The 20,342-nt window shown below is 37.0% G+C and overlaps 1 protein-coding gene across 1 annotated transcript in view; it reads left to right on the forward strand.

The window, feature by feature from the left end:
• The window catches only part of KIAA0825 (KIAA0825 ortholog), a 251,533-nt gene extending 232,314 nt beyond the window's left edge, over positions 1 to 19,219 (forward strand). The window contains exon 21 of the mRNA XM_062018445.1: positions 18,755 to 19,219. Within this exon, the coding sequence (XP_061874429.1) occupies positions 18,755 to 18,869 (115 nt within the window). The 3' untranslated portion in view covers positions 18,870 to 19,219. The remainder of the gene's footprint in view (positions 1 to 18,754) is intronic.
• Positions 19,220 to 20,342: the final 1,123 nt, after the last annotated feature.

The raw sequence follows: 20,342 nt of genomic DNA on the forward strand, positions 1-20,342 counted from the left end.
CAGATCATAGGAGAGAGCCTTCGTGCTCCTGGATACCATAAAATGCCAAAGAGTCCTTCTACACTGGATTTCTGCATCCTTAAATGCAGTTGCACCTTGGATTGCAAATATTAATTTGAAACATATGGATGAAAAGACAGATTTTGCCAGATCTCTGTTTTTTACTCATAGAAAGTTCTTCCACAGCTGCGCATTGTCCTGTTTACTAGAACTGGATCCACAATTAAAAAAAAGTTATCATTAGATCCTACTCAACAAAGGTTGTAAGTAGGGAGGGCTAGTGCTGGATTTGAAGGTAGTCAAACGCTGGAGCAGGTTGCCCAAAAGCACTGCAAACTCTCTGTCCTTGGAGGAGTTGAAGACTTTATTAGATACGGATCTGAGCAACTTGATCTAGTTACACCTGTTTCAAGTGGGAGGTTGGGCTATATGACCTTCCAACTTTGATGGTGAATAGCATGGATTCTGTTCAGACTCTAATGGAGAATGTTTGCATACAGTGTTAAGCAGCTTTCACCTGTGGATGCTGGCTGAAGACTGGGATCTTGCAAATGTCCAGCAGTCCAGTCCATAACAAAAGACAATAAAGAGCTTTAGCAGAAAATTAATCTCACAACAGAGCGGCACCACTAGGAAAAATAAATGGGACAATGCTATTAGTAAGATTCAGAAAGAGCAATGCTGTTGGTAAAACTCGTATGGTAAATCCATCTGAGATGAGAAAAGGGAGCCTAATGTAAATCCTAGAAGTGTGCAGACTGTATGCAGAAAGGCACTTTGAGGCAGTCCCTGCTGTGAAGATTACCATCCCAATGCACTGGACAAGAGCCCAGTTCCCCAATAATAAGAACACAGGTCCTCTTCCCCCTCTAGTAGCATCAGTTAAATCAGATCTAAGGTAATATTAACCGTATGAGTCACTTTCATCAATTGTTAAATTGGAAAGTTCCTATTTAAAAAAATATATATAATTGTATACTAGGATAATATTTGGCACATGAAATTTCATGAAGATTCATTATTTTATGGACAAGTTTGGCTAAAAATTTATATAGCACAGTAATCTTCAATTTTAACTGAAAGGGGCAACTACTGTGCCCCCATCATTAAGCTGTAATTCTTACAAAAACTTCAATTAGTTGGATTTTTCGCCAGAACTTTTTTGTTTGATTTAAAGTACCATGTAGATTCGTTATAGAAACTTCATTTAAATATGGATTTAATTAGAAATGTTTTATAATTTTAATGAGTCTTAAAAGTCTTTTGATGAGCAGTCAGTGTAATTATGGTATTTAAAATGATTGGATAAATGCATACTTTATAATTTACCTTTCTCGCAACTGTGTTTTCATGCCAGTTATTTTTAACATGAAGAATTGTTTCATTTTGTGTCAGTATATCCTCCTCTTCCTTCCACAAAATGTTTTATCTCTGAAATAAAATTAAATATGCATGATACCAGTAGTATTGGATAATATTGTAATTGTGCAGTTAAAAATCAATCTAAGAGAGGAAAATTATTTTGGTTTTGTTAGAGAAGTGATTAAATTGATAATTTGTTATCCAGAAGTAAATTACAGACTAGCTCTGTCCTATATGTGTTGTCTCTTTTGTGTTTGAGGAAATTACCTGCAAAATTGCTGCAGAAGACATTGAACGAGGCATTGTGCTATCAGCAATCTGTTTCACTACCGCAACATAAAGAGAGAGAGAGGCTTAGCAAATTTAGGAAAATAAGGAGGTTATACAACTAGCAGTTAAAGGGGGGAAAAAAATGAGCTTTTTAATGTGTCGTGTACTTTATGACACAACCAGTATGAAGACCACTAACTGTCACATGCTGAGCTGTACAATTCGTTGTTCAGAAGCATTATCTTCTGTATACCTAATAAATTGTTGTTGCATTGCTTTTATGTGTGTGTGTGTGTGTGTGCGTGCTTGGATATATTTTTGTTAATGAAAACTGAGCTCACAGTGAGTCGAGTCTTTAATGCAGAATAGATAAGGTAATATTAGTGTAACCACCCTGAAGAAAGCAGTGAACAAGAGTTTTACATATTGTTTCTCAAGACTGAAATATCCCTCTGCAAATCAGTTAAATCTTATCTGCTGGCATGCTCTACGAGGTTCACATTTCCCCACAGTCCACAGTTCTTTATATATATTTACTGAATAAGTACTTCAGGGAAAAAAATACTTAACAATAATGTTACATGCATCAACAATTCTCATTCCCTGATTTGATGTTCTTCGGCTTGTAGATCATTGGCCGTGAGGTAGCCATGTCTGATCGGTGCACGGCTTTAGTGTCTGTCCCAGAAAAGACTATAAAAGAAGGGAAAACATGTAATGTTGCTCGCTTTAAATATTTGCCCACATCCAGCAAATTGAGTTTAACCCCAGCCATCAACACAGTGCCACACAGCCACTCTCACTCCCCCACCATCCCACAGGAGGATGGGGAGGAGAATCAGAGAAGACAACCCCAAACTTGTGGGTTGAGATAAGAACAGTTTAGTAAGTAAAATGAAACAACAACAGCAATAATCATAGTAATAATGGTAATGAAAATAAATAGAAAAAGAGAAATAAAACCCATGAAAAGACAAGTGATGCCTAATGCAATTTCTCACCGTCTGCTGCCTGAGCAGGGATTCTTCCCTCCCCATATAGAAACTCCTCCCAGTTTCCATACTGGGCATGGCATCCTGTGGTATGGAATACCTTGTTGGCTAGCTGGGGTCAGCTGTCCTGTCCATACTCCCTCCCAGTTATTCATCCTCACTGGCAAACTATGGGAATGTGAAAAGTGTTTCACTTAGGATAAGAACCAATAATTAACAAACATCAGAGTGCTATCTCAGAATTATTCTCACACTAAATCCAAAACATAGCGCTGTGCCAGCTACCAGGGAGAAAATGAACTCTGTCCCAGATGAAATTAGGGATACTTTATGCCTTGTTTATTTTGTGGTTTCATCTAGATGCATCAGGTTTTAAAATGCTTTCAGTCTTAGAAATATCCTCATCCTTGAAAGAAAGGTATAATTCAATTTTTCCATGTAAGTATATATCCATCTATTTAATATATTCCCTCAAGATAAATACTCTTCTGAATCTATTTTCTTCTGTTTATTAACCCTTTATCTTCAGATATTATGCTGACCTTTAGGCTGTTAAAATATTTAAATTATTTACAAAATCTCTTACTTATCTCAGTAGCATCCCAGAGAGATCTGTCTATTTCATAGACTTCAATAGGAAATCCCCTTATCCTTCACCAGTCATGCTTTACTGTGCACGGAGTAGTTGCAAGTTCTCTGTAAATGTAAAATTCCCAGATTATAAATTTTTAAAGATATCTCTGCTTGCAAATCTAGCAGCTTTGCCAAAAAGAAGGGAACTGCTTTAGTGTGTCTCCTTCCATGTTTCTGCCTTTTCTTTTTTCCATTTTTCAGTATCACTGGTATTATCACTTCCATTTTGGCTTCTTACAGCTACCAGTCCAAGTCAGAGAATTTACAACAACAGTGGTGGATTTGAGTAGGAGAGGGTTTTATTTATGGCTGGCACAAACATGGGAAAAATTTATACCATGCAACACATTTAAGCCTTGTGTCTTCCCTTTTGACATGATATTAATTTTATGGAACTATTTAAAGGTATCTTACGCAGACTCCATCATTTTTTTTCTACAGATACTTGCCCAATTTTAATCTTTTTAGTGATACCTATAACTCCTTATCTTCTAATAACTTTTCTATGGATGTTAGGATGTGCAGCTTTACAGTGAAAAGAAATTTCAAGGCAGACAATGAAATTCTATGCAAACACTTTTTATTCTTATTACTCATCTTTTGTAAGAGAGAGATCAGAGTCTTTTTTCTGACAGGAGAATGTGTTTGTTTTCTGCAGTACCACAGTTGGGTTCTAAACACTGATGCATTATTGTGCATGCAACCAAGAAGCAACATAGGGATGTTAAAAGATTGCTGGTGACTATGTGATGTAGAAGTAGTAGGTATAGCTTTTATTTAACTGTGATTTGTATGAGTGTAGGATAAAAATGAGCCAGGCCTAAAGTCATTTTGTGCTTGACCTCTCATTATTATGTGAGGTGTGCTTGACCTCTCTTCTTATGCTCATAAAAATCTTAACGTAGTCATTACAACCACTTAATCTCTTCCCCTGAAGTGACTCAGTTACTAAAAAATCTGGTAAGTAGATAGAAAAAGCATACTATTACAAGATGTCCACGTCTGTCTTCAGCCATATTTGTGACTGTTTCAGATATTTCAGAAAGAGAAAAACTGGTGCTTAGGATGAGATAGACATTGTAAGTGCCAGCTGCAGCAGACATTGTAGGTTTTATGGTCCTAGGGGTCTTCATAATTTCTAAATCTGTCATTTGTTTTAAAAATACTGAATAATTAAACCCATTTCAATACATTTTCAACAATTTATCCTTTTCATATTTGATCCCAGAATAAAGCTCACATGATACTCCACAAACATGGAATGAGAATATGATTTGCCTTGAGCAGAAATATAGAATTAGAATTAAAAAAAAAAAGAAAAGAGAAACATTGCACCAACTTTGGCTTCATAGTCTGATTTATTGTAATAAGCAACATTTTAAAAATTTATTTGGCACCTCTTTATGCAGAAATTATTCTTTTTCTTTGTTCTGATTTCTAAAAACAAAAAGTGCATTACCAGGAGTTCCAATACAGCATGAACTATTACATTTTTTAGGGCTATTGCTGCTTCAGATCTAAACTAATCAGAGGATAGAGATTACAGACTCACAGATGACAGAATGATTGGGTTGGAAGGGACCTCTAAAGATCATCTAGTCCAGCCCCCTGCTAAAGCAGGTTCCCCTCGATTAGGTCACACAGAAACATGTCCAGGCAGGTTTGGAAACCTCCAGAGGAGGAGACTCCACACTCTCCCTGGGCAGCCTGTGCCAGGGCTCCCTCACTCTCACAGCAAAGAAATTTTTCCTTATGTTCCAGAGAAACTTCCTATGTTCCAGTTTGCACCCATTACACCTTGTCCTGTCACTGAGCACTACAGAAAAAAGGACTGACCCCAGCCTATTGACACCTGCCCTTTAGATACTCATAAGTGTTGTTAAGGCCTCTCCTCAGTCATCTCTTACCCAGGCTAAAAAAAATTATTCCTCTTTCAAAAGCTGAAAATTACATTAATTGATATGCATTTTGCCAGATGCAGTAGGCTTCACCTATATCTGTTTTTTTGGGCGTCTTCCAAATCTTCAGATATGATATCTGGATGACATAGATTTTATTGGCTTTATTTGGTATATTTGGTGGATAAGGGAGAGGAAACATTAAAAAACATATCTATTCCTTATATATATTCCTGTCATGAGAAGATTTCTGAGATTTCAAAAATGTTCCCATCCCCCACCAAGATGAAATCCAAACCTTTTAAAGTTCATCACACAGAGACATGAAGCCAGGAGCCTGGCAGGTGGGGATTTTACTCGTACATGGGAGACCCTTCCTCTGTCACTCTCTCATGTCTCCTGTGAGTCATTTGAATTTGAAAGATACAGACTGTCCCACAGTGACACTTTCTTTCTCCTGTATTTAGGAATTAATAAATTCCTCACTGAATTGCTGTATTACAGTCCAATGGAGTGCTGCACCTCGTTCCTTGTTCTCCCCACATCCCCGACCAAAGTGGCAGCAGGGGTGTGATCCTTGGTTCTTGCTGGCAAAGGCCAACTTTTTTAACTGTCTGAGGTATTTTCTTATTTCCAGATTTGAGATGTGTTTCCTGTTGAAAATGATGTAAAAGTGGGTATATATCTATAGAAAGTTTTACCAAATTGGTGTTTTCTGCATCAGTAAAAGTTGTGAACATATGTCTTCACGACTTTCCTGGTTGCAGATCTATGCACGTAATCCCAAGAAAGTTTCCAGTTCCAAAAATCAGTGGGAATAAATATCATTTAGATGATAGCAACAACAAACCTGCACGCGTCAATAGATTTTACATGTCTCTAGTATTTGCATGGTGTTACTGTTTTGTTACAAGTCTTTTTCATCAGCCGTCTCCTTCCTGCATTCCTGACATCACATAAATCTTACACCACAAGACAGCCTTTTTGCTTTATCTGTTGAATAATGCCATCCTTAGTTTATGTGCCCTACAAAACAATGCCAGAAGAAAGTTTGGCAAGTAATTTGCCAAATGTTATTCTCACCACTCTGTTAGGCAACTTCACTGGAGTATACATAAAATGTATATTAGATGTATTGTGCCTAGATCATTTAAGTTTTATCGTATTATATTCATGTTTGGTGAGGGTTTTTTGGGCCACAAGGTTTTGGCTATTGCAACATTAACAGATTAATGAAAAATAATGCATTTATATTAAATAAAGGAAAATTCCTCAGTCACTGCTTGCATTAGTAAAGCCAGTATTATAATTTAAATTACTCTGTTGGGTGAATTTGAAAACTAGAGCCTCATAATCTTTAAAACAATATTTGTACAACTTTTTAGCTTTCCAAAAGAATGTCAGAATGGAAACAGTTACATCAAATACGAGGTATATTAACATGTTTCAACATGCAATATTTCTGTTTAATCAACCCCCTATTTAGCAAGTATCCTAAATATGTATCTTGAATTATAAATACTGTTTACAGGTAAAAGATTTCCATGTGTATACACATGTTGAGCAAATTAATGAACATTATTTTAAAATGTATTTAATACACAGCTTTATAAACTTTTAATAAGTGCTTTCCTAAAGAAGATTTATGTATCAGAGCTCAGCATGCTATTCTGTAGAGCCACTAGTCTATATAATGGGTCTAAACCAGATGAAATTTGCTTTTGTTTATTCGTCTTTTTCAAATTAACAACAGTTTAAGAGGTGTCCTGAACTAAGCAGCAAAAGGTCTTTGCCAGCTTATTAAGGAGAGGTATTGGGGAATTTCTTCTAGCTCTCTCCCTTACCTTGGTCGCTAGATATTTATCTGCATGACTGATTTCCAGTATTTTCAGTCCTCTTTTCACTTACCCTTCTCTTAGGATTTGTGACTTTTTCATTTCTGGATGTAAATATTAGTTACACTGATATCAGTAATATCATCCTGCATGGAATGAACTGGAGAAAATTACTGGGTTTTTTAGTTCCAAATATAAACAAATTGTTTCTTTCTTTGTTTGTTTCACATGAACTTTTCTGCAAAGGATTGCAATACAGCAGTGAAAGACCAAAATGGCTAAGAATGAAGCATACTGTAGGCAGAGATTCTGTTTATGTATCTTCATCTCCGCTGCATTTGTTTATTCACCTGTTTGCTAGTCTGAAATTGATTTGTTAGACTATGTAGATTATTCTTCTCTGAGATGGTATCTCTGCATCAATTTCTTATTGCATTTTCAGTCTGGCCCTTGTAATCCTTGCAAGAGGGTTATACAACCAGTTGCTAAGTTTTGAAAATAAAGTAAGAAGCAGCTGCTAGGCTTGTTGAATTTGTTTGTTTGTTTCTCACAATGGAAACCAGCCAGTTTATCCTGGACTTTCTGTCTCTTATTTTTGGCATATTCTTTCCCAATTTTTACTATTAAAGAATTCATCCTGACTCAGCATTAGCCATTAATAGTCTTGCCTTTTAGTGCACAGTTTCCATATAGTTGCCTTTCAAGAATGAACTTCAGAGTTGAAAAAACATACTGTAGATTTCATTATAGTACAGATGTTTTGTTTTGTTTTTTTTTAAAGACACATAGACACTATTCACATGCTGTTCATTATTGAAGGGACCACATTTACCCTGTGTCAGACAGGGAAATGAAGTACTGATGTGCAGTTACAGTTGTCTGATTTGGGCTCATTTACTTCCCTATTTCAGCTATTAAAAGTTACAGTCACTTTGATTTTTCTACAAGTGCTTTCGTTCACTAGCAGGAGCTTTTGACACATGTCAGAAGAGCCATGACTGCTGCAGTCCAAGCAAGGGAATTTTCCACTGCCAAAGCTGTGAGCTGGACAGGAGTCCAGGACACTCAGGGAATCCCACCTCTCCCACCACCAAGACTGGGACACTTTGGTCATCAAATACACCTTCCAAGGGAGCCCTGCTGAAGAGCATATAGTCATGCCAGGAGATATACCCACTGAAAGTCAAATGGGTATCTTCTGGTGGCAGCAGAATTGTGTTGAAGCATATGTAGGTGTCTCTTTAATACCAATAAAAGATAATTATCTTACTTGTGTATGATACTGGGATTATATTCCCCGTTATGTGGTTTTTCCTTGTGTACCATCTTGTGATATTCTATATTGGATTGTTGTCAGCATTTTCCATAAGGCACTCTCTCCTTTTGAGACAGTGTGTAAATGTACTATCTTCAAAGATTATTTAAATTGCAGGCTGAAGGTTTAGAATATGTAAAATGCCAAAATTAAGGTCATCTGAGCAATTTAAAGCCAACCCGCAACAGTACAGGTATGGCCTCCTTCACTTGAGTCACTACCAGACAAACGCAGTTGAGCAGCTTGCAGAGCCGGGAGCAGCTTGCTTAGTGCTGTCACTGGCATTTGTCTACAATTCTCTGTCACACCACATAGAAATATCCTGATACTGTCTTTAGTTACATGAATGCGTAGTAGTCAGAGCCAGATGCAGCTGCATTGTGCGTGACGAGGGACAACTGTGCCATATGGGACAGCACTAATGATGGGACTAATCTGTCTTTGGTAGGGCTGCCTGCTAGAATTTCTATAGGTGTGAAGGAGATGTGGTGTTTGCCTGCCATCTGAGGTGGCCCCACATGGTATGGTGAAACAGGGTGAAACAAGAAGAAGCTGAGAGCGCTGGGACTGCTCAGCCTAGGGAAGAAAAGGCTAGACCTTATCTGTGAGTATGGGCTGAGAGAGTAAAGATGATGGTCTCCTCAGTGGTGCCCAGTGGCAGGAGCAGAGGAAATAGGCACAACAGGAATGCAGAAATTCTGTCTGAACTTAAGAAAGCCTCTTTTTGCTACAAGGGTAGTCAAACTTTGGACCAAGTTGCCCAAAGAAGTAATAAAGTGTCTGTCCTTGGAGATAATCCAACAGGACGCAGCCCTGAACATCCTGTTTCAAGTGGCCCTTCTCTAGATGGCACCTGTGATATCCCAGGACAAGGCATGCTTAGTCCTCACAAGGATTCTGGCCACAGGCAGGCAGGAGTAATTTTCTTTTTTGTATGAATTTGAAAGAATGTAAGATTTTTCAGCAGCCCATCATTTGCTCAAATTTGAATAAAACCTTTTGATATCAATAATTCCTGTCTCTCCTAAATGTTCTCCTTGGACTGCACATCGTTATCTGCAAGTTATGAACTGAGTGGAATACTTCTAAGAGAAATAAAATTAATATTTTTTACAAATTCAGTGCATCGAGAAAATAATATGTGTTTCCAAAAAATTCATCTTCATATGCTAGCTCCATAGCCCCTTCTTAACAAATGGAGGAAGTTTCTTGTTGACAAAATATGATTTTTTATATTGCTAAACCACAAAGCTGTCAAATTATCAAATATAATTTCTCAGCAGATATAGCTTGTGCTTGCATTTACAGAAAATACATATGCCCCAGTATCCACCTTTGAAAGCTTAATCCTTTAAAGTATTTATATTGGGCTTTCAGTATTCATTATGGTAAGCCTTTGTAAATTGAAATAAAAAGGGAAGAGGTTGAGAGAGGGAACAAATAGTCCATGACCTGAAGAGCAGGATATTTTAAATAAATACATTTTTGTTTCTTAGCATATACCACGTAATCACACACAAGTAAAACTTAACATTTACTGAATGGAAATCTTATCAGTACTGTGGTCATCCTTTTGTGAATTCAGGCTTCTCAATTTTCTTGGAAAATTATATTAATGCTCAAAATAAATAATTTCATATGATGATGACCAAGTTATTTTAAATTATTGGAAATACTAAATTATTTGAATATTTACCTCCAAGCACTTGGCTTAGACACAGTGTTATTGATCTCCTTCTTCCATAAAATTGGCCATCTTGAATGCCTGCATCACTGCTTTATTACTCGCATGAGCATATAGATGTTTGCTATATGTGTATGTATTTGAAATCTTATATGCCTTTGCACAATCAAGCATATAGTGTTCTTAATTCAGAGAGTCTGATAAGCAACTTCATGGATGCACTAGAGATTTTTTGGGATAGTGTAAAAGAACAAGAACAAGACACACTTTGCAGGAAATAAGATTTATAAAAATTATTTCTGTGGCTGTTGTTATAAAGAAATAATTCTTTGTGAGTTAACTTTGCTTAAGGTTCTAAGCAGTTACGCTAAAGGAGAACATGCTTTGGCCCAAATCTGAGTAAGACCAGCAAATTGAGACTGTGTAAATTATCATTACTAGGTTTTGGGGATTTTTCTTTAACTTAATTAAAAAGCAACATTCAAAAATCAAAATGTTTTGTACTAAACATAAAATACTTCACACATATTTGGTTATCTGAAAAGCTAAAAATATTAGTTTGGGTTAAAAATCCCTAAATTTGTGAAAATTAAAAAATATATATTTCATCTTGAAGTATTGTATTGAATAAAAATTTACATCATTTACTTAAAAAGAAGTTGAAATCAAATGCTTTCACAATGAATTTAAATCTGTAAAGCTCACCCTAATTAGAAGTACTTGACAATTGGCAGATCATTTAAAGTCTGCCCTGTTATTCAAGATCTTTCAGATGAATTTTTTCACCAATTCAGGCTTCATCTTGCAAAATCATTCTAGGATCCTGCTGATAGATGTGTATCTCTATAGAATTTTTATTCTTTATGCATTCCATCATATAATTCTCACTAGAATCTACTCAGATATAGTAATATGTCCCTGTTATAAGAAGACACATACTCTGTGACTGGATGTGAGGTTGTAGGATGCCAGAAGGACAAGGTCTGGGACAGGAGAATCCTCATGGGAATTCAGATACCGTTTACCAAGAGGAATACTAGTGGTTTAGATCAGTGTGGGAGAAAACTGTTAGAAATCTGTGATTTTTCTTTTTGTAACTCTTTCTTACTTTAGGATTTATGCAAACTAAAATCCCAAATTGCTTTTGGGAGTAAATATCTAGGTGTTCAAAACTTTGGGTTTCATTTTACTCTAATGTTCATCTACTAACAGCTTGCCTCTCTAAGAAATGTATAACTAGTCTTCTGTTAATAGTTTAGTACATTGCCTTTATCAGTCTGTATTGTTATCTAGAAATGTCATATATATATATACACACACACACATATGCATACATATATATATGTTTTCTCACTTAAGTTGGAAACATTTTCATTAAGGTCATCTTTCTGTTTTTTATGACATATTATCTATGACATCAACATCATTGTGATGTAAATGCTGTTGAACCTAGAGTAGCAGTATAAAAGTTCTGTAAAAAACAGGGAATCTCAGAAAACTGAACATCAAATTAAAGAGACATCCTGCTGCTGCTGGGTCAGCATGAGCCTAATTCTCTGAAATGTCCAATGCGGTTAAGAAGGAGTTGTAAGTACGCACTGAAAAAAATGGAAATTTAACTTAATGAGTTTTTAACAGAACCAACTGAAATGTTGAGGATATAGATCTTCCCAATTTTCTATTGTGTTAGATTTGGGGGGGGGGGGGGGGTTAAATAAATTTAAAAAAAAAAAAAAAACAAAAAACCAACTTCAGAGAAAGCTTCACCCATTGTGATATATTCCCACTGACTGTAGCTCATGGCTTGGTGCTGAAGAGGCTTGATTCACTGTTTTTCAAAGATGTCAGAGGCTGGGTAAAAACTGGGTAAATACTACCTCTCCTTTTTTAGTGCAGCTAGAAGTTGTCTCAAATTTTTGCTCTCTGCCTTCTGCTGCCCTTGACAACATCTTTCTGTGTTCTTGCCCTGGAAAAGGATCTTTCATCATTCTATTCCAACACTTGTGAAGTTTCTATTTCAGTTCAAAACTTCTTCAATATCCTTCTAATGCCTTAACTTCATAGCTGGGACAGGTTAACCTGTGACTCAGAGCTCTATTCTCTTCTCTTCTTGTGACATACTTTCTGAAATGTTTCCCATATACTGATTTCTTCAGTGCATTGAAATGCTGCCTGTTCTTTTTGTTTGCTCTTTGGAAGCAGGTGCATAACTCTGTTGATCTCTTAGCTGTGTCTCCACTTTTTTTTTTTTCTGTCTCTCTCATTCTTGTAGCATATAGATATTTAAGAACATAAATAGTATTTCTTATGGTGTTGACCTTTATATTCTCTAGGAAGTAAATTAATTTATCAATGGGGAAAATTCTGGGAGGGCATTTTTCATGGTACTTGTGTATATGTAAGAGCTTCTGCAGGAGAGATGGACTAGATATTCTCTAAAGGTCCCTTCCAACCCTACCATTCCGTGATTCTATGAAATTTTCAGGTGTGATTTCTTTCAGAATATAACAAATGACAATGATGTTCATATAGATTGTTCTGACAATACAACTTTGCACTACAGGGGAATATTGTTTATTTTGAATAAAAACAAGTGAACAGTTTTGCATTAGGTCAACCTAGAGACATTGTCCCAGTTGGTGTGATTTCAGGGTGACTATCTCTACAAGAACATTTTAATGCCTTGATTCATTCCTCTGAATCTTGTTCAATAGTGCGGTAGTTGTGTATTTGATGACTGCCTGTGTCCTGCTTTTTTAAATGTCCTTCGGGGCAGTATGTGTTTAGTAGAAAAATTAAAGAAAGATTAAAAAGGCTAAGAAGTTTACTACACAAATGACTGGCATTTTTGAATGGTTATTATTTAAGGAGTTAAAATGTTAGTTGCAGTCTTAAATAAATTATTTTAACCAAATGCAATCTGATTAAAATACCAGAGACTTATCTTTTAATTTAATACTAGCATTATAAAAATAAAACATTACCCTCTGCCCCCTAATAGAAAAATTTTTCAAGACTTGAGATTATGGATAAACATTGGATTTAGTTGGCTGCTTAACATTGATGTAAAATGAATTTCTTGGTCTACGATTTCTCATGTTACAAAAAGTGTATTTACAACTGAAATATGAAGTAAAACTTACAGAGATGTCTATTCTTCTATTACTTAAGTATGACAAACAAGTTACCAGCTGCTGAGATTTCTTGTCTCATGGTGAAGTATAACATGCTAGACACTGATAAAACAATTGTTTCACTCCTTGCAAGAGCTTAATTCACAGCTGTGTGACTGATGAACTTCAGGAAGCAAAAATGTAATTCATTAAAATATTTCATGAGCTGATAGCAAGATATTATGTTTTATGTAACCATGATTGCTCTACCCATTGCAGCTCAGTGTAGAGAACATTACTGACTTTATTGACAGTATTCAAATAAATTTAAATGTACAAGTCGGTTTTGAATTACAATAAACATTTACATGTACATTTAAGTGTATTGATTGACCATACAAAATTTCAACAACCATACAAAAATACAAAACTTCATGTATTTTTCCATCTCAGATATAAATATGGCAGTATAATCCAGTACAAACGGATAACGGTTGTTTGAAACAAAAGTACTTTAATTCGGTAAAGGTCCTGTACATGTACAAGAATACTATGTGTGATGATGATAAAAACAAAACAGCAAAACACCTGTCTCTGCTTTGTCGCTTCCTTCTTTCTCTGTCAACGGCTGGCAAAACCATGGTCACTTTCATGTAGGGGAGAGATTAATGTGTCGCAAAATATAGTCCTGTACACCTGTTTATATAAATGGATGTATTCAAGCAAATTATGAGCAAGGTTAGCACATTGCTAAGGAAACCTGAGCTGCAACTATTGGACCTCCTTGGGGCACAGCATACTTCTCCCCTTGCTCTTTGTTAGCATGTACATACACAAGCCAAGCCTCTCTTGCCTCTTATTTATGAGGAGAAATAGAAGGCCTCCCAGTACCAGTTATCTTCTTTGACCTCATGATCTAAGGTCTAGGCCAACCAACAGAAACCTTCAGTGATTCCTGCATTTATCTGTGCTGATACCTTCTGCTGCATCTATCCAAAAAATATACTGATAGGGTTTTCCCTTGGTCAGCCACGTGCAACACTGAAAGAAACCACATACAAAAAAGAGTTAGTAGGCAATTTGCTTCAAGTCCACACAGTGTGTCATCCACATTCTTTGTATTTCAGCATCTTTTGAAAACATTTCAAATGCTGAATTCTGTAAGCACACAAGTAATATTGGCGTGAAATCTTGCAATGCAACACTTAAGATTACAAAGGTGATGAAAATTTAAATATTTCTTTTAAAAGAATAATGAACTGAAAGTTTATGGAAACTTGGACTTATTATGGTTATATGAACTAAGCAAAATGTAGATGGGGATATGATGGATTGGCTCAGATAATTCCAGTACCCTTTGGAAATGCTGATTTTATTTGATTTTCCAGGACATAGCCAGACTAAAATAAAATATATGCCACTTATGTATTTGGAAATTTCTCTAAGACTAATAATTTGAAACAACAGAGGTGTGCAGATTGGCTGCTCAACTGAGGAAGTTTGCATTTTGAAAGTAATTCATGATGTCTGAGGATGCAGAGAAGGCCGAAGTACTGAATGCCTTCTTTGCTTCAGTCTTTATGGCCAAGACTGACCCTCGGGAAGCCCAGTTGAGCAAGGATAACAGGATGGCCAGGACAGCAGAGGACTTGCCCTGGGTGGAAGAGGAAGAGGTTAAAGACTTGTTGGCCAAGCTTAAGGCTCATAAGACAATGGGTCCTGATGGGATGCATCCTAGAGTGCGGAGGGAGCTGGCTGATGTGATTGCAAAGCCCCTCTCCATCATTTTTGAACAATCATGGAGGACAGGCAAGATGCCTGAGGATGGTAGAAAGACCAATGTCACCCCAGTCTTCAAAAGGGCAAGAAGAATGACCCATGAAACTAGAGGCCGGTCAGCCTCACATCCATCCCTGTAAAAGTGATGGAACAACTCATCCTGAATGTTATCACTGAACATATGAAGGATAAGAGAGTTATCAAGGGGAGTCAACATGACTTCACCAAGGGGAAATCCTGTTTGACCAACCTGATAGCCTTCTATGACTGCATAACTGGCTGGCTAGATGAGGGGAGTGCAGTGGATGTCATCTACCTTGACTTCAGCAAGGCTTTTGACACTGTCTCCATAACATCCTCATCAGAAAGCTCAAGCAGTGTGGCTTGGATGAGTGGACAGTGAGGTGGATCAAAAGCTGGCTGAATGACAGAGCCCAGAGGGTGGTGATCAATGGCACAGAATCGAGTTGGAGGCCTGTGGCCAGTGGAGTTCCACAGGGATCGGTTCTGGGGCCAGTCTTGTTCCATGTTTTCATCAATGACCTGGATTGAGGGGACAGAGTGTACCCTCAGCAAGTTGGTTGATGACACCAAACTGGGAGGACTGGCTGATTCCCCAGAAGGCTGTGCTGCCATTCAGTGGGATCTCGACTGGCTTGAGAGTTGGGCAGAGAGGAACCTCATGAGGTTCAACAAGGACAAGTGCAGAGTCCTGCATCTGGGAAGGAACAACCCCATGCACCAGTACAGGCTGGGGGTCAAACTGCTGAAGAGCAGCTCTGCAGAGAGAGACCTGGGAGTCCTGATTGATAATAAACTAAACATGAGCCAGCAATGTGCCCTTGTGGCCAAGAAGGCCAATGGCATCCTGGGAGTATCAAGAAGAGTGTGGCCAGCAGGTCAAGGGAGGTTCTTCTCCCTCTCTCCTCTGCCCTGGTGAGGCCTCATCTGGAGTCCTGTGTCCAGTTCTGGGCTCCTCAGCTCAAGAGGGACAGGGAACTGCTGGAGAGAGTCCAGTGCAGGGCCATCAAGATGATCAAGGGTATAGAACATCTTCCTTATGAGGAAAGGCTGCGGGAACTGGGGCTGTTCAGTCTGGAGGAGACTGAGGGGAGATCTTATTAACATTTATAAATATCTAAAGGGTGGGTGTCAGGAGGTTGGGGCATCCCTTTTTTTCTATAGTAGCTAGTAACAGGACAAGGGGTAAAGGGATGAAGCTGGAACACAAAAAGTTCCACTTAAACATAAGAAAAAACTATTTCACTGTGAGGTGAGGGAGCCCTGGCACAGGCTGCCCAGAGGGGTTGTGGAGTCTCCTTCCTTGGAGGTCTTCAGGACCTGCCTGGACATGTTCCTATGCAACTTGATCTAGGTGAACCTGCTTCTGCAGGGGGGTTGGACTGGATGATCTGTAAAGGTCCCTTCCAACCCCTACCATTCTATGATTCTGTGTTAATTTCATTCACATTCACCTTACTTGAATTGGCTAGTTGGATTTGTACCAATTACTATTGCCAAAAGAATTGTCACACATTTTAGATATGTTCCATTTTAGACAAATTTTTGAATAGTAAACGTCAAGTCTTTTCCTACTTTAATACAAACACCTAATTTCTCATCCTACTTGAAAAGGCAAAGATATATTGTGGCCTTGTTGTATACTGTCCAGTAGTCTTTTAAAAAACAATAGTGTCCCCAGAATTTAAGCACAAGACTTAAAAAATTTCTCCATCAGATGAGGAACCAGGTGTTTGTCAAGCTCATTTCCTAGATCTTTAATTCATGGATACTGTTAAGTGAATGCATTGAAGACATTCTTATCCTCATTGGGCCTGCTTAAATGCTTAAAAAATAGACTACTTTTTCATAAAATGATAATGTAATGTATTAGTAAAAACTTGTTATAAAGTGAATACTAACGAATGGTGAAAGTAGGTGATACTGAAGATTTTTACCAACACTGGATGACATTGAAGATTTTTACCAACACTAACGTTTAAGATTCAATGAAATGTGCTGACAAGTATGAAGTCACTATCTTTAAAAGGAATCTGCTGATTTATTGTTAAGTTTCCATTAGCCAAGACTGCTAGATTTCTATCTGCTGCTGGAGTAATACCTCCAGCAATAGCTGTTTTGAAAGTATTCCATTTACCATGTTCAGTTGACGTCCTCCTAGGTAAACAGCTCCTCTACTTAAAAATATGCAACAAATCAAATTAATTAAAATTAATCAATTCAACTCGTAAAGTGGTGGTTTTGAATGACTCTGAGGACCATAAATTCAAATTAAGGCTTACATGACTTCTTACTAGGATGGGAGAAGCTCCTTGGTACATAAGGAAAATGAAAAAGGGAAACCGGTCACCTTCCTTAACAGCAGTCACTTGGGACACTTGCAAAATTGACTGTGCTGAGGCCCCATATAGCCAGGTTTTCTAAACGTGTCATAAACCACAGAATGAAGCAGCCAGTCATAATAGCAATTAATTGTACCTCATATTAGTATTCAGATAAGGTTAAGTATGCTTGTAGTCACATATGAGTGGAGTAATAGGAAGTTAATTATTGCAAAACTGTGATGGTGGACATAGTGTTTATAATTTTATTCATGGTCTGCTTTGCTTTGCTTGTTCTAATACTACTTAACTTCAGGCAGTAATGTGAGTTGTCAGATTCCATTTTTAGTTACAAAAATGCAGACCATGCACTATTGTCAAGAAAGATTGTCCTCTTTTTGCAAATACAATGAATGCAATATACCAAAATATAACCATTCTGTGTTATACTTTATTTATTCACCAGTCTAAACTTGTACATGGCTTCTGTTTTTTTCAGTCTGAATGAGGCTCTAACAAGTGTGGGGACAGGATTAAAGCAGTGCTCCTGACAGTAGTTTCCTTAAAACAGTCTTTGTTCTGCTGCTTCTCTATGTTTCTTATTTTACAGGATCATCCTATGGCTCATTTATAATGTACTGGATTTAATTTTTGAAAATATAATTTCAATATTTTTGCTCTACCTTTTGTTTTCAGCTGATCTGTACTACACTTTATTATCTACTACACTTTATTATCTACTTAAACCAGGAAGAGATTGCTAATAAAGAGATATCAAACTTTTGAATATCTACAAAATGTGTAAAAGAGAGAGTGAGACACGTTACTGAGCATCATGTAGGCATAATTAGAGTGATATACAGCTTAGCTGAGTATGTATCAGCACTACTTCTGCATTTGTTATCCCGATTTTCTGCATGGGAATACTCCTAAGGTTTTGTATTTAATTGACTACTAAAGAAAAGCAAAATCATCTTCATATTCTTTATCAGTTTTAATAGTACTAGGACTTCATCGTAAACTAAAATTGAGTATTCACATGGAGAAAGGGAAGAATCTGACATGTTGTTTATTTCATGGAGTGATAGGTACATCTGACAGTTAAAGAAACAAAGAGCCAGTCAGTTTTGCAGTATTTTTCAGTGCAAGTGAATAATGACAATTCCCATGAAACATTTGGGCCGGACAACATGTGGTGTTCAAGTTTTCACTGGAAAATTAACAGAGTGTTGAGAGCATCTGCTTAACTTCTAAAACACTTGCTAGCTATCCACTTTTTGTCTGTCTGCAAGGCTTCCACCTCTACTAGAAAAATAAACTACTATGACAATAAATATAAGTAAGATTTTGTGGTAGTTTTGAGAATTTGTGTTACAGCCATACCAGTTCCATGGGGCAAGATTTTTGGGGGTTATATTCTGCATGATTCAGTAATCTCAACTGTTGCACCCCACTGTGGGAGAAGGCAACCATTTGATAGTAATGAAGTTTGCATTGAGTTGCTTTAAAGAAATATTTCTTTTTCTTTCAGGTGGGAAATGAGAGAATGTGCAGATCTTGAAGATGAGGAGAAAGTTATGGTGGAACATTTAAAAAATGTTTATTTGACACAGAGCACTCCTACCTCAGAGGATAAAGAAGAATAATTACCTTGACAGGTTTCGGGTAGCACCTTTTTCTGAATTCAACTTGATTAACTTAATGGCTTAGTTATAACTGACAGGACTAGAAAGCTCAGGAATATATATCTTGAGTAGGAGTTTTAAACAGAAGAATGTTACCCTGTTATTGTCTAGTCACCCCATTCAGACAGCAATTGTTCACACATGCATAAGGTGAGCAACAATATATTAAAATGTCAATGTCACAAAACAAAGAAGGTGTATCTTGATACTGTGGAAGCATAAACCTCAATGACAAACCAAGAATTGTTTTAAAAGTGTAAAATCTCACTCTAAAAATAATGCAGCTTTGGACACGTGCTAATCAAACACCCTTGCCATGCTTCCATTTTGGAGTCAGAGTTGGCCTGACCCAGGTTAGAATCACTCAAGGAGCTTTTCTTTCCTTTGGTGCTTATGTTCTAGTTAATCTTTTCATTAAATCACACAAAGTGTATGAAAAGGGACAGTCATGGGCCATAGGTCTGCAGTACTTTGTGAGTTGCTCCAGGATGAGTGCAGTTGGACACTATTCTCAAGCAAAGCTGCATCACCTTTATTGCCCTCACAAATCCTAACTTAACACCCAGGGTAAGTTAAGGCTTAAAAGACACGTTACAGAGAAACTTGTTATAGTCTTTTGAAGTTTTTGAGAAGCAGCTTTTTATTTAAAAGAATTATCCACAGGCAGTGCTCAAAGGACTGTCTTAACAGTGAACTGAGAAAATTATTAAAAATGCTACATTTCTTTCTGATACATACAGTAAAATTTCAGTTTTCAAAGTAAGCCCTGTCTGATATAAAAATTTTTAGAATATTAAATGTTTTTCTTTTCAGTAAAAGTTCTTCCTCAAAACCAAACAGCTGAGTTAGACAACTGGCTATTGTGACAAGGTTTTTTTTCTACAGAAGCTGTGGTTAACATTTCCTTAGTTTATCCATTATTTTTCTATTTGTTTCTTGCACTGGAAGTCCAGGGGAATTACTTCCTCTGCCTGATGAAGGTCCCAGGAAAGATTTTGCGAGGGCTGCAATCTGAGTTGCAGCTATTCCAGTTCTATCACATCTTACAGATTTCATTAGGGACATAACTCAGACCATCTGAATAGGAGGAAGGCACCATTTTTCCTCAAGACTTCAGCAATGTCATGATCAACCATAGCAGTAAAGCTGCTGTAGGGTCTAATCTGAAATGCAGTTTATCCTTAATTGCTTTTTTTTTTGCATATTATTTGACCATTTAAATGAAAAGGGAAACCTTTGCATCTTACCAGTCTCCAAATATCTTGTTACAAGACTGCATCAACAAAAGGCACTGGTTCTTCAAGAATGCTAAACATATTATTTAAAGAATAAAACAGACCTTTTCCTTTGTTGCTGATATAATCACTTCAGATCATAAAGACTGGTGTATTTTACCTTTGAAGATTCGTTGTGGTCTTAAGGCTTAAAACATGG

Source organism: Colius striatus, chromosome Z, assembly GCF_028858725.1.
Source record: "Colius striatus isolate bColStr4 chromosome Z, bColStr4.1.hap1, whole genome shotgun sequence".
Lineage (NCBI taxonomy): Eukaryota > Metazoa > Chordata > Aves > Coliiformes > Coliidae > Colius > Colius striatus.